Source organism: Hordeum vulgare, chromosome 2H (genome assembly GCF_904849725.1).
Source record: "Hordeum vulgare subsp. vulgare chromosome 2H, MorexV3_pseudomolecules_assembly, whole genome shotgun sequence".
Lineage (NCBI taxonomy): Eukaryota > Viridiplantae > Streptophyta > Magnoliopsida > Poales > Poaceae > Hordeum > Hordeum vulgare.
In genome coordinates, this window is record NC_058519.1 from 425,391,806 (window position 1) to 425,406,241 (window position 14,436).

Genomic DNA, 14,436 nt, shown 5'->3' on the forward strand with positions numbered 1-14,436 from the left:
TAAGCACATAGTACTATCAAGCACGGGATCAAGTAAAACCATGGTGTAACTATTTGTACGTTGCGTTAAACAGTTTTGATTTAAAATTTTAATTTAAAAGATACATAAAATTCAAAATCGAATGACCAAAATGATGGGGTCGGTACAAATGGGGACATGCCGTAACCTGTAAAGGTAATAGTATTTGATTATTATCTTAAACGAAAGGGATAAAGCCAAGTTGATGCGATGCGAGCGAGACATTAATATCTCCGTACCAAATTGAGTATATTGAAATCAGACAGAGAAGCTTTCAAGACTTGAACTGACGAGCAGTGGCGCTCCCTCCCTCGTCAACGGCTTTGTCTTCTTCCTTCCTTTGCTCTCCTTCCCTTCTCCTTCTTCCTCAACCCCCCCTCCCCATTCTGAATTCCCATCCCCTTCTTGCGTTTGCTTTTTCGTATATATCACACACCAACACCCATCGGAGGCTGTGAGGTCGGAAGAAAGGGGAGCCACCAGTGAGGTCGGAGACTACTTCTTGAGGGGATTTCGGGTGGTACGAGAGGATTAATTAGTGGGTTTGTATTCTTGGAGATACAGGTTCTTGTCCTGAGAGAGATTTATGCCAAGGAGTTCACCTTGAGGAGCCGGTGTTGTTCTGTCTTGTGTCTGAGGGTTAGCGCAAAGGATCCACCTTTGAGTTGACCGACCAGAATTCTTGAAAGAAATTTCGTTGGTTTTTGGGAGGATCGGTCGTTAGGTTCGTTGATTGATGTTTGTTCAGTTCTACTAGTTGGAAGGGTGGCTGGGGCACCTTGTGTGGACAGAATTTTGGTGCTTCTCTCAAGAAGCGTGGGTCAAATTAGCCCCCTCTGGTTCTTGATTTCTTTGGGAGGATTCGATTTGCTTGTTTCACTGGGCTAATTTTGCCTGGGACCAGCCTCCATTCATTCTCTTCTTTCTTTGATGGATTGGATAGTTTGTCCTTTGTAAAAGAAAACCACAAGCTTTGACTTTCAATCATTCTTGGGAGTTAGGACTGGGAAGGTTTGGATTGGAAGGGGATATCTATTGGTCTTCCTTTGTGGTGGACTTGATCTAGATTTCTTCTGTTTCCTAAATTGCTTTTGGCACTCCCTGTGCTTTCTTGTGGAGGACTGTGGCCTGCTTTCCCAAGAATTTGAGAGAAAGGAGGGAACTCAGCATTTTCTAAGAGGCCAATGGCGGTGAGTGATTCATTTCTACTTTTTCTCATACCAAGTCATATATTCCTAGTGCTGGAAAAAATAATAGTTGTTGTTGTCTTGGTCCCTTGGGCTCCTGGTAAAGCATAATGTGTTATCTTGGTCCCTTGGTCCCTTGGTCCCTTGGGCTACTTTCATTTGATGGAGGGCATATGTGTTATCTCTTTCTTACGTTAGCTAATTAATTAGGTATAGAGAAAAAGCTTCTCATTTAAGCTTACTTAGAAATATACTCTTATTTATACCATTTCTTGTTCAGGTCGGAGTAGTATTTTCGTGTTTGGGACATGTTTGTGCAAGCTCAATCTGATACATTTCTGTCCGAGAACGCAGGGAGTCATATATGTTGGTCAGCAAATGCTGTTACATGTGGATATAATCCTCCTGACCTAGTTATACTAAAATCTAATTTCTGGGCTTGAGCCAGATTAATAGCATAACCTATACCGATTTGAATTGCCAACTAGCTTATAAAAACTTCTTATTAGTGCAATTCGGTTAGCATGCATCAGGCAATGCATAGTTCTTTTGTATGAGCATCTATCAGTTGATATCATTGCTGAAATTTTCCAGCATTTACATTTTAAGGACTTCTTCTAGTTACTCTAGAACCAATAGTCTCGTGTTTATACTTGTTAAGTCCTCAGCATAGTTTTTTTTAAGGGGCAATCCTCGGCGTCTTCTGAAAGATTTATTGTATTTGTCAAAATGGTAATGCCTGATAACTGATGGATTATTCATTTCCTTGTGAACCATAGATCATGGTACTCCTGAAAACAATGTCAAGATCTTAGTACTAATTATCTCATATCATCTTGTTGAAACAGCAATCACGCATTCCTACGTTTGGGGACTGGGAAAACAGCGAGGACGTCCCTTACACCCAGAAGTTCGAGGGCGCGCGGAAGAACAAGAAAACAGGCGTTTACTCCAATCCAAATGAGCCAGGACATCAGCAGCCCGACCCCCCTCGCAGGTCACCTTTGAACCCATCAGCATATGCACCTGAGCCCCTAGAACAGGCTCCAAGGACTCCACTCCATGGAAGAAGGGCTGGAGCCGATCCCCATCACCGCGAACCCGCGCAACGACGGCACGCAAATCCTCAGCGGGAGCAAGGGGGGAACGGTGGCAGCGCCCCCAGAAGCCCTTACAGAAATGCTGCAGGGTCTGCTTCACCAATGCAGTCAAACAGTTCAGCAAAGCCGAGGAACAGGACAGCTGGAATGCACACTCCAGAGAGGAGGGCGTCGTCCGAAGCACAGGGCCAGCACACTCCTGGAAGGGGCAGGACGAGGCAGAGCAACCAAAGCTACAACGTACTGCTACATTCTAATCCTTTGTTTCTCTTCTTTTTTGTTGGTCCGGGAATATATGTGTCTGGACTCCGGAGATGATGGGCTGATGCTTTTTTGCATTTCTGAATCCAGGCTGACGATGAAGTGGCTGTTCCACCATTTGGTGAGTGGGATGAGGCTAACGCGGAATCGGGCGAGAAGTATACGGGTATCTTCAACAGGGTGAGGGATGATAAACTATCGCCCGACTCTTCAGCCAGGCAACAGTCATCTGGCAACCGCAGAGACGAAAACAAGGTGCAACAGGTATGTACTCTAAAACTAACTCCTTGAGGAGGTTGTCTTGAGCTTCTGCTAGCTGTAGCATCGATTTGCTTATCTTTGCTTGACTTAAGATTTTGACTGCATAGTGCATACCACTTATGCAGATTGGAAATAATATCATGCATTTTCATAAGGGAATTGGTAGATTTACTATCATGTAGTGTATACATGGCAAAACAAAATAGAAATAACAAATTTGGTAATAGAGTTCTGTAGCCAGCAAGAGAGCAAGTAATAATTTTATGCTTCATCTGATACTTCTTAGACGCTTATTTATTTCACTCTCAGCACATCCAGTGGAATAAAATGTCTACTAAATGTGCAAATGTAACTTGAATAAATTGATCAAGTACCACAAAACTGCCCGTCACGCGATCTTAAATATTATCCTGACTGTAAATATTGAGTACTTCATATGGAAGTGGTTCTAGTCTGCCTTAATTTCGAAATGACTATTGCAATGATTATTCATAGTGACCTTTTAATCCACTGTGGGCTAGGTTGCTAGCAGATGAAATGACAACCTTTTGTGAAAGAAAATATTTAATGAATAAATAATGTGGTTAGCAACTTTAATGCGTAAGGTACAGCCAAATTCTTACACAGTTTATCATACTTAATATGCATACTCCTTATACTAGTAGAAAATGACAATATTTTGTGCAATCTGCTTTATTTGTATTGGTTACGGCCTTATGGGTGATCTCTATAATTGGGAATTTGAGCATAATGCTGTTAGTGATGTCATTATTGGATCACCACCATTTGCATAAAGACAAATATTTTGTGTTCCTATCTTTCTAGTGGACATATGCTCAGCATGAATAGCATTATCTGTTTCTATTTCATTAGCCACATGATATTTCAAAGACATTTTTTTCATTGGCTGACCTTTCTCTCTTTTCTCCAGACATGTCCTTGCTGCATACTTTGACAAAATGGGGATAGGATCACAGAGATTTCTGATAAACTTCCTGGATTACCTGTGGAACAAATTGTCGTTCTTGCGAAGAATTTGTCACCAAAATATATATTCATGTATACTTTTCAATGCTTATTACTCATTACTATCGGTGTGAGTGTGTACCTATGATTGCATTGTTCTACGATTTATGTTCTTTGCTTATTCGGAACATATATATGACGGCACTGAGATGTGTGGATTGCGAAGTATGTATGCCGTGAGCAGTTTTCCGTGCTTATTTTTTTTTATTTTCCATACCCCTCCCTCGCAGGGAGTCGGGTTCCATTACCACAACGATAAGGCATAGTAGAGAGTAACATAGACTAGTATCAGATATATGATACTAGTCTTTGTTACTATCTCCTTAGTGGATACTATTAGAAGTGTGGTAACATAGAGTGCTTCATTTATTGTTTTGTGGGATCTATAGTACTACTTCAACTTTGTGATCTATTTGTGGCTGGCAAGTACCAATATGAAATATTGTTTGAAGGTGCACATGGTTCACTCATTTATTGTTTTGTGGGATCAGATTGCACTAAAAAATTTCCATGTGCTTTGTTATGGCATGGATAGGAGTAGCGGCAGATGTTGCCAAGATGGCGGATTCAGGCATATTGTTGTACTATTTTGTAAGGTCCTCGAGAATAATCAATAAAATGGCTGCATGCATCTTCCAGATGCAGAGGCCGGGGGTCATCCTCCTTTTCTAAAAAAATAAGTAGTATCATGCATGCCAACTAGGCATATTTGATGAAGTGGCATATATTAAATGAAGAGAGGATTGAGTATCATATTATGATACTGTATCGTATTAAATGTTGTAATACTATGTGTCATGCATGGCAATAAATGAATTATTCTATGATACTAGCACATGATACTATGCATTACGGATGTGGTATCATACACTAGTATCATATGCATGATACTAGTATATGATACTCCCCATTACAACCAGCCGCATAATATCATAAGTTAGTATCTAGGTCGTCTTAGGTGGTGTTTCTTTACTCAGGGACTAGACTAAAAAGTCCCTTTTAGTCCCTAGGTAAAGAAACAGGAGGGACTTTTCCTTAAGGGACTACAAAAAGACTCTATTGGAGGGACTTTTTTCTTTAGTCCCTGGGACTAAAAAAAGTCTAGTCCCCGGGAAAGAAACACCACCTTATTAATTATCATGCATGACACAAAGTAGTACAACATTTAATATGATATTGTATCATAATATGATACTACATCCTCTTTTTCCTCATTTAATGGTGTGTCACATCATCAAATAAGCCTAGTTGGCATGCATGATACTCCCATTACGACCAACCTTATGTTACCCTCACTATGGCCAGCCTAAGGGAACAGAAACCAAAAGTTTGCACATTGTTAGGAACCGGATTATATGGACATCTGATCGTTGTGCTGTGCTTCACTGCGGTTGCACTAAAATCAAGTACAAAAATCTTGTAGATTGTATTAATAAACCCCCTCAGTTAATCACATGGAGTATGTTTGTTCCCTCGCCAAATGGACACCGCTATTTGAAAATTTTATGTAGGTTTTGTTTACAAGAGCATAGAAGTCCAAAAAAAGATTGTCCGTACACTACTGTTTCTATTTTCGCTACTGCGAAAGAGTGATTTTAAACTTGCTGAATACCATCAAGTTTTCTAAGAGCTTCTTGTGGAGAAAAGTTAACAAGATTATGAGATATGTAGATACAAATAACATTTGGTATGGTTAGCATTTTACATAAATTACGAACCTAAACTGTCATAAAAAAAGGATAACAGCAGAATTTGAACTATCCCCAGAAACAGGTATATAATTAACCCAGAGTATAATAGGAACAGTTGTATACGTTTATATACCTCCTTTGGACAAAAAATTTACATACTTACTGATGCTTTACACATAAGCTAATCTGGGAACATGTTGCGCCAGTGGGTAAAACATTATCAGATTCAAAATTTTGATTTCTATTGAACAATCCGTTACTGTAGGTATTGCCTCGACGATTAGAATCTACTTTGCTCACCACTGGATGGCACCCTGTTCTGTAATCCTCCTTGCATAGGCAGAAGTGGCTGCTGGGGGTAACTATCTTAGCTTCCTTATCGGCAGGGAGCGGCTGAAGAGCTCCTCGACCTCGGTCGCCTCCAAGTTCAGCTGATCCAAGATTTCCATCTCCTCTTTGCTCAAACCCTGAAAGAAGTTCATCACATCCTGTTTGACCTCCATGATGCCATCTGCCAACCTCTTAACCAGTGTCTCCTCCTCCCTCTCCAGCTCCTTGACCTCTCCCTCGATCTCCCCTTCGATCTCCTTTACCTCATCAACGATGAGCTTCTCCCCTTTCTCAACAGTCCTCTCGATTCTATCCGCAAGAGGAGGCTCAGCACCACAGGTGTTGTCTGTCCTGATAAATGTGGAGAAGTCCCGCCCTACGCTTTTCGCGGCTCTTTCTAGCTCAGGGACTATTGTCTCAGGTAATTCCTTGCTTCTTGTGTACACAACAGCGCCACCATATCCATCCCATGCGTCATTTCTTCCACGGTAGTATACAAATATGTAGTCATCTTCCTTGTTCTCTATTTTCGATGAGAGAATGTACCTACAGTCGAACAAATGTTCAGCTGATAGACTGAAGTACTACAGCAATGGCATACTTTTAGAGTGGTGGGGAGGGACATACCAGTCATCCTGATAGTGCAGATACTCGTTGTCATGGTTATACAATATTGCTGGTTGTGAGGGATCCTGCACGAATCGCTGCACGGCCCCCCTGGTGAAGAAGCCGGTGTCGGGGGTGGGAATTCTCCATGCCAAATTTGCAACAAGCCTGTCTCCCTCGACACGAAACTCGTGAAGCTGGCAATCGAACGTGTCAAATGTAGGATTTAGGCCACTTGAAATGTACCACTTGCCGGTAAAATCTGCCATGTTGAAGTTCTTGACTAGGGCAGATGGATCGGGGACTGGGAACTCCCCGACATCAGACTTTTTGGGGACACATTTTTTGCGTGAAACGGCGCACTCGTTGAATTCATCAACCACGCTGTTCTCGAACAGATCCCCACATTTGATCTATGTGATGACAAAGCACAAGAAAATGTTAACTTTTTTTCCGAGACATGGAGGTGGATCCATGGTTATGGAATACTGAATTACCTGGCATTCAGTCTCGTCAGGTCGATTGTTGCATGTATTTAAGCATGCCACATTTGCTGCACATGATGGGTTGGCTATGCATTTGGCCAGCTCTATCCTGAAATTGGTGCCATTTTGATTCAAGCAAGGAGCACATGAACATAACAGATCTACATAACTTAATTGTTCTTTGTATAGTATGCAAACAAGAAATTTGGGTTGAATTCAACAGAATAACGTGACAGATTCCGGGTCACACCTGCATTCTTTGAGCAGGCAAGTGCATGTCTTGAGAGCATCAGTGGCACCGGCAGAAGGGACTAGCAGAACAACACATGCCGCCAGCCCTGTCACCGTGACCAATTGCAGTTTGCTCCAGCTCTTAATACTGTTGAAAACATCTGGCACTTGCAGTGATGTGTATACCTTAACCTGTCAAATGCAAAAGAGAAACAAAATCATGTTGTTTTGTAGTATGTTTGTTTCCTCAAAAAAAAAAAAAAGAATAGGAAAACATCATGTCTGTCTCAGCAGCATAACAAGAAGTGACAGATTGTCTGTCTCAGCCGCATAAAGTTAGTACAAAGTTGAATCACTTATTGTTATTGTTGGACAGAGAGAGTAGGAACGAGCAATGTAAATCACCTCGGACGATCCAGCGGTGCGTATGTTGAGGTGATCGGCTCTCCATAGGCTAGCCCTGACGCAACACCGGTGGAAGTTGAGTGCGGTGCGGCTCCTGCTGGCTGCACCTCTAGAGCCGGGACCGTGGAGAATGCTGGAGGAGGAGCCTTCGGCTGGGAAAACGTGTTTAAAGCACTGCCGCGACAACATTTGCGCAGCAGTCTGCGCTTCCACAGAAAATTTTGAATTTCAGAATGCCAGAAAACACACAGCAAAGAACCTACATCAGACTGGAAGACAGTGGAACATAAAATGACAATTCTCAAGACAAGATCCTTCATCTGTTCCATAAGCAATTGGTTACGTTTTAGTGCTGGAGATTGCACAAGAACAACCCTACCACTGGTCATCTTCAGAAATAGGAAGAATAAAAGAAACGTCCCCAACTCAGGCGGTACGCCCCGAGCTAAGGAATCGAGCACTTATCCACAACAGATCAAAATCCACAGTCAATCGAATCACTCCCAAAAGCACGCCGGAGAAAGTAGGAAATGACAATAGAAGGCAGGCGAGAGGCCGGCGGGGAGAGGAGGCCAAGAAAGAACCTGAGCTGCCGCCGCGACGCGAGCCTAGGAGACGGAGATTGGGATGGTGCGGTGCGGTGCGGATGGATGGATGGATAACACGGTGAGGCAAGATTGGCTCTGGGAAGAAGCGCGCGGGAGCGGGTGGGAATGGAGTGGAGAGACGTGGCCGACGTGTGCCGCGGAGCACCAGAGGCACAGGGTGGAGCTCCGATCCGATAAGCGCAAGCGGGTCTGTCAGATCCCATTTGATCAATCGAGTGGGAGAACTAAGGTCATCTCCAAACCAACAAATTTGATGACACTGATGCGGCTTGTCTTCATACAACTCAAACACTGATTTAAACATACCGAACGTTAATTCATATAAACTGACTGACTTTTATATAGACCGAAGCACATTCATTATAATATGAATTTTTTTAAGAAAAAGAGAGGTCGGGCCTAAACCATCCTATGACAGTGGTCGGTTTTCATTTCCTTTGTATTCCACATTGACAACCATCACGAAAGATCCGTAGAGTGATGGTGCAGTCTGATGGCTTGAGAATTTACGTTCTTATTTCAGTTTAATCTCTACTTCTAAAGACTCGGTTCATAGGTCATCATTGTTTACCCATTCCAACCATTATAATGAGAAGTTGAACATGTCCTTTATTTCCATTCAAGACTCGTCACTGCTCATGGTCGTCCGTCCATAAAGAGGGAATCCTTTCAAACCGAGCCAGCCCATAAGAAAAAGCATTTGTAATGAGAAGTTGAGCATGTCCTTTATTTCCATTCAAGATTCGCCACTGCTCATGGTCGTCCATCCATAAAGAGGGAATCCTTTCAAATCGAGCCAACCCACAAGAAAAAGCAATCGAGGGAATCAGATTCTTTTCAAACCGAGTCAGTCCACAATAAAAAGCAATCGAGGGAATCAGATCCTTTTTCTAACCGAGTCAATTCATAATAAAAAGAAATCGAGGGAATGATCCTTTCCAAACCGAGTCAGTCCACAGTAAAAAAACAAACGAAGAAATCCTTTCCTTTCATAAAGAACACCAATCAATCTGTTTGGTCTTTCCATGTCACATCTCCAATGGAAAATATCAATAATATGGAAATGTGGCAACCTTCCACATACAACAACAACAGAATCAACTCTTTCCATCTCACGACAACAACGGGCAATTTTGAAAATTCGTGTCTTCACAGCACACGGGCGAACCCTGTTTTTCCATGCTTGCGAGGTTGTGAGAGGAGCTCGTGGTGAGGCATGTTCCTTTGATGATTGCCATCTGACTACGAGCTACGAGTGTCGTCGCGGCCGCGAGGCATAGCTTAGTAACCTTTACACATCTCCTTCGATCATATTAGGAATCATCTTACTCTAACAACACGAACTGGATCAAGCAATCGAGAGATTCGAACGAATTCATCACCTTGCTTCGTTGCATTCATTTGAGAAGTTGTCGGAATCATGTCTACTTCTAAAGGGGGAGTTGGTAGGTGATACGTCCATTTTGCATCATGTTTTCATGTTGATATTTATCGCTTCTTTGGCTGTTATTTCACTTCACGGTACTATTCTTATGCCTTTTCTCTCTTATTTTGCAAGGTTTACATGAAGAGGGAGAATGCCGGCAACTGGAATTCTGGCCTGAAAGTGGAGCAAAGTTGAGATACCTATTCTGCGCAACTCCAAACACCGTAAAAATCAACGAGGATTTTTTTTCCGGATTTATCAAAAATACTGGGCCGAAGAAGTGCCAGACGGGCGCCAGGGGGTGCCCACAAGCCTGCACGGCGCGGCCACCCCCCCCCCCCCCCCCAGGCCGCGCCATGAGGGCTTGTGGGCAGCCTGCTGGCCCACTTGCCCCCCCCTTTTGCTATATGAAGGGTTTCGTCCAGGAAAAAATCACGGAGGAGATTTTTCGTGGTTTTGCTGCCGCCACGAGGCGGAACATGAGCAAAACCAATCTAGAGCTCCGGCAGGACGATCCTGCCGGGAAAACTTCCCTCACGGAGGGGGAAATCGTCGCCATCGTCATCACCAACGCTCCTCTCATCGGAGGGGACTCATCACCATCAACATCTTCATCATCACCATCTCATCTCCAAACCCTAGTTCATCTCTTGTAACCAATCTCCGTCTCGCGACTCCGATTGGTACTTGTAAGGTTGCTAGTAGTGTTGATTACTCTTTGTAGTTGATGCTAGTTGGATTATTTGGTGGAAGAGTTTATGTTCAGATCCTTGATGCTACTCATTACCTCTCTGGTCATGAATATGATTATGCTTCGTGAGTAGTTACTTTTGTTCCTGAGGACATGGGATAAGTCATGCTAATAGTAGTCATGTGAATTTGGTATTCGTTCTGTAATTTGATGTGTTGTATGTTGTTTTTCCTCTAGTGGTGTTATGTGAACGTCGACTACATAACACTTCACCATTATTTGGGCCTAGAGGAAGGCATTGGGAAGTAGTAAGTAGATGATGGGTTGCTAGAGTGACAGAAGCTTAAACCCTAGTTTATGCGCTGCTTCGTAAGGGGTTGATTTGGATCCACTAGTTTAATGCTATGGTTAGACTTTGTCTTAATTCTTCTTTCGTAGTTGCGGATGCTTGCGAGAGGGGTTAATCATAAGTGGGATGCTTGTCCAAGTAAGGGCAGTACCCAAGCGCTGGTCCACCCACATATCAAACTATCAAAGTAACGAACGCGAATCATATGAACATGATGAAACTAGCATGACAGAAATTCATGTGTGTCCTCGGGAGCGTTTTTCCTCCTATAAGACTTTGTCCAGGCTTGTCCCTTGCTACAAAAGGGATTGGGCCACTTTGCTTCACCGTTGCTACTTTTGTTACTTGTTGCTTGCTACGAATCATCTCACCATACAATCACTTGTTACCGACAATTTCAGTGCCTGTAGATTTTACCTTGCTGAAAACCACTTGTCAGATCCTTCTGCTCCTCGTTGGGTTCGACACTCTTACTTATCGAAAGGACTACGATTGATCCCCTATACTTGTGGGTCATCAAGACTCTTTTCTGGCGCCATTGCCGGGGAGTGAAGCGCCTTTGGTAAGTGGAACTTGGTAAGGAAACATTCGTATAGTGTGCTGAAATTTATTGTCAACTGTCACTATGGATACTAATCCTTTGAGGGGCTTGTTCGGGGTATCTTCACCTCGAACGGAAGCACAAAGAGTTGCTCCTCAACCTGTTGCACCTACTGAAAATATTTGCTTTGAATTTCCTTCGGGTATGCTTGAGAAACTGCTGGCTAATCCTTTTACAGGAGATGCAACATCTCATCCAGATTTGCATCTGATCTATGTAGATGAAGTTTGTGGTTTATTTAAGCTTGCGGGTGTGCCCGAGGATGAGGTCAAGAAGAAGGTCTTTCCTTTATCTTTGAAGGATAAGGCATTGACATGGTATAGGCTATGTGATGATACTGGATCATGGGACTACAATCGGTTGAAATTGGAATTTCATCAAAAGTTTTATCCTATGCATTTAGTACATCGTGATCGGAATTATATTTACAATTTTTGGCCTCGTGATAGAGAAAGCATCGCTCAAGCTTGGGGGAGGCTTAAATCAATGCTATATTCATGCCCCAATCATGATCTCTCGAGAGAAATTATCATTCAGAACTTATATGCTCGGCTTTCTCATGATGATCGCACCATGCTTGACACTTCTTGTACCGGTTCTTTTATGAAGATAGATATTGACTTCAAGTGGAATTTATTGGAGAGAATTAAACGCAACTCTGAAGATTGGGAGCTTGAAGAAGGTAAGGAGTCAGGTATGAATTTCACGTTTGATTGCGTTAAATCCTTTGTCGAGACAAATACCTTTAGTGATTTTAGCGCTAAGTATGGACTTGACTCTGAGATAGTAGCTTCATTGTGTGAATCTTTTGCTGCCCATATTGATCTCCCCAAAGAGAAGTGGTTTAAATATCATCCTCCTTTAGAAGTCAATGTAGTTAAACCCACTCCAGTTGAAGAGAAAGTCATTGCCTATAATGATCCTGTTGTTCCCAGTGCTTACATTGAGAAACCACCTTTCCCTGTTAGGATAAAGGATCATTCTAAAGCTTCAACTGTGATACGTAGAGGCTATATTAGAACACCTACACCCCCTGAGCAAATTAGAGTTGAACCTAGCATTGCTATTATCAAAGATCTTCTGTCTGAAGAAGTTGAGGGACATAATATTCACTTCTGTGAAGATGCTGCTAGAATTGCTAAACCTCACGCTAGAGACAAACATAGGTCTGTTGTTGGCATGCTTGTTGTTTCTGTTAAGATATGAGATCATTGTTATCATGGTTTATGTGACGTGGGTGCTAGTGTTAGTGCAATACCTCAATCCTTATATGATGAAATCATAGATGAGATTGCACCTGTAGAGATAGAACCTATAGATGTCACTATTCAGCGTGCCAATAGAGATACTATCTTCCCTGTGGGAATTGTTAGGGATGTTGAAGTCTTGAGTGGTAAAATGAAGTATCCCGCTGATTTCCTCGTTCTTGCTACTGCACAAGATAGCTTTTGTCCCATCATATTTGGTAGACCTTTTCTCAATACTGTCAATGCTCATATTGATTGTGAGAAGCAAATTGTCACTGTTGGCTTTGAAGGTGTGTCACATGAGTTCAATTTCTCTAAGTTTGGTAGACAACCTCATGAAAAGGAGTTGCCTAGTAAGGATGAAACTATTGCCTTAGCTTCTATTGTCGTGCCTCCTACTGATCCCTTAGAGCAATACTTGCTTGAGCATGAAAATGATATGCATATGGATGAAAGGGATGAAATAGATAGAGTTGTCTTAGAACAATATCATATTCTTAAGAATAACTTACCTGTTGAACTGCTTGGGGATCCACCCCCACCAAAGGGTGATCCTGTGTTCGAGCTTAAACAGTTGCTTGATACTCTTAAGTATGCCTATCTTGATGAAAAGGAGATATATCCTATCATAATTAGTGCTAGCCTCTCAAAGCCTGAAGAAAAGAAGTTACTAAAAACTCTCAGGAAGCACCGTGCTACTATTGGATATACTCTTGATGATCTTAAGGGCATTAGTCCTACTCTATGCCAGCATAAGATTAAAACTGATCCTGACTTCAAACCAGTTGTTGATCATCAAAGGAGATTAAATCCTAAGATGAAAGAGGTAGTGAGAAAAGAAATACTAAAGCTCCTGGAAGCAGGTATCATTTATCCCGTTGCTCATTGTGATTGGGTGAGTCCGATGCATTGCGTCCCTAAGAAGGGAGGCATTACCGTTGTCCCTAATGATAAGGATGAATTGATCCCACAGAGAATTATTACTGGCTATAGGATGGTGATCGATTTTAGGAAATTGAATAAAGCCACTAGGAAAGATCATTACCCTTTGCCGTTTATCGACCAAATGCTAGAAAGGTTGTCCAAACACACACACTTTTGCTTTCTAGACGGTTATTCTGGTTTCTCCCAAATACCAGTTGCACAATTTGATCAGGAGAAAACCACTTTCACCTGCCCTTTCGGTACCTTTGCTTATAGACGTATGCCTTTTGGCTTGTGTAATGCACCTGCCACCTTTCAAAGATGTATGATGGCTATATTCTCTCACTTTTGTGAAAAGATTGTCGAGGTTTTCATGGATGACTTTTCTGTTTACGAGTCTTCCTTTGATGATTGCCTCAGCAACCTTGATCGAGTCTTACAGAGATGTAAAGACACCAATCTTGTCTTGAATTGGGAGAAGTGTCACTTTATGGTTAATGAAGGCATCGTCTTATTACATAAAATTTCTAAAAGAGGTATTGAAGTCGATAAGGCTAAGGTTGATGCAATCGAGAAAATGCCATACCCCATAGATATCAAAGGTATAAAAAGTTTCCTTGGTCATGCTGGTTTCTATAGAAGGTTCATTAAAGACTTCTCTAAGATTTCTAGGCCTCTTACCAATCTCTTGCAAAAGGATATTCCTTTTGTTTTTGATGATGGTTGTGAGGAGCCTTCGAAATACTTAAGAGGGCTTTGATAACTGCACCTATTGTTCAACCACCTGATTGGAACTTGCCTTTTGAAATCATGTGTGATGCTAGTGATTATGTTGTTGGTGCTGTTCTAGGGCAAAGAGTCGATAAGAAGTTGAATGTTATTCACTACTCTAGTAAAACTCTAGACAGTGCCGAGAGAAACTATGCTACTACGGAGAAGCAGTTTTTAGCAGTCGTGTTTGCATGTGAAAAGTTCAGGTCTTACATAGT

The 14,436-nt window shown here is 42.1% G+C and overlaps 2 protein-coding genes across 2 annotated transcripts; one reads left to right on the top strand and one right to left on the bottom strand.

Annotated features, from left to right (window-relative positions):
- Positions 1 to 280: 280 nt before the first annotated feature.
- Positions 281 to 4,021, top strand: LOC123426504 (RPM1-interacting protein 4-like). The gene is made up of 4 exons (XM_045110344.1): positions 281 to 1,208; positions 2,054 to 2,545; positions 2,657 to 2,830; positions 3,759 to 4,021. The coding sequence occupies exons 1-4, from the start codon at positions 1,203 to 1,205 to the stop codon at positions 3,780 to 3,782; spliced, it is 696 nt and encodes a 231-aa protein (XP_044966279.1). The 5' UTR covers positions 281 to 1,202; the 3' UTR covers positions 3,783 to 4,021.
- A 1,626-nt stretch (positions 4,022 to 5,647) lies between these two features.
- Positions 5,648 to 8,371, bottom strand: LOC123426505 (violaxanthin de-epoxidase, chloroplastic). Its single transcript, XM_045110345.1, has 6 exons — positions 8,186 to 8,371; positions 7,602 to 7,802; positions 7,216 to 7,388; positions 6,978 to 7,074; positions 6,502 to 6,893; positions 5,648 to 6,420 (listed from the first exon to the last, which is right to left on the bottom strand). The coding sequence occupies exons 2-6, from the start codon at positions 7,788 to 7,790 to the stop codon at positions 5,907 to 5,909; spliced, it is 1,365 nt and encodes a 454-aa protein (XP_044966280.1). The 5' UTR covers positions 7,791 to 7,802; positions 8,186 to 8,371; the 3' UTR covers positions 5,648 to 5,906.
- Between the last annotated feature and the right edge of the window lie 6,065 nt (positions 8,372 to 14,436).

What these genes read in the sequence shown, in the direction of transcription:
- LOC123426504 (XM_045110344.1), top strand. An exon ending in AGAGCAACCAAAGCTACAAC is followed by an intron (nt 2,546 to 2,656) that starts GTACTGCTACAT and finishes TTCTGAATCCAG; the next exon opens with GCTGACGATGAAGTGGCTGT. An exon ending in ACGAAAACAAGGTGCAACAG is followed by an intron (nt 2,831 to 3,758) that starts GTATGTACTCTA and finishes TCTTTTCTCCAG; the next exon opens with ACATGTCCTTGCTGCATACT.
- LOC123426505 (XM_045110345.1), bottom strand. Translation starts at nt 7,790, where the DNA reads ATGTTGTCGCGGCAGTGCTTTAAACACGTTTTCCCAGCCGAAGGCTCC. An exon ending in GCACCGCTGGATCGTCCGAG is followed by an intron (nt 7,389 to 7,601) that starts GTGATTTACATT and finishes TGCATTTGACAG; the next exon opens with GTTAAGGTATACACATCACT. An exon ending in CTGACGAGACTGAATGCCAG is followed by an intron (nt 6,894 to 6,977) that starts GTAATTCAGTAT and finishes GTCATCACATAG; the next exon opens with ATCAAATGTGGGGATCTGTT.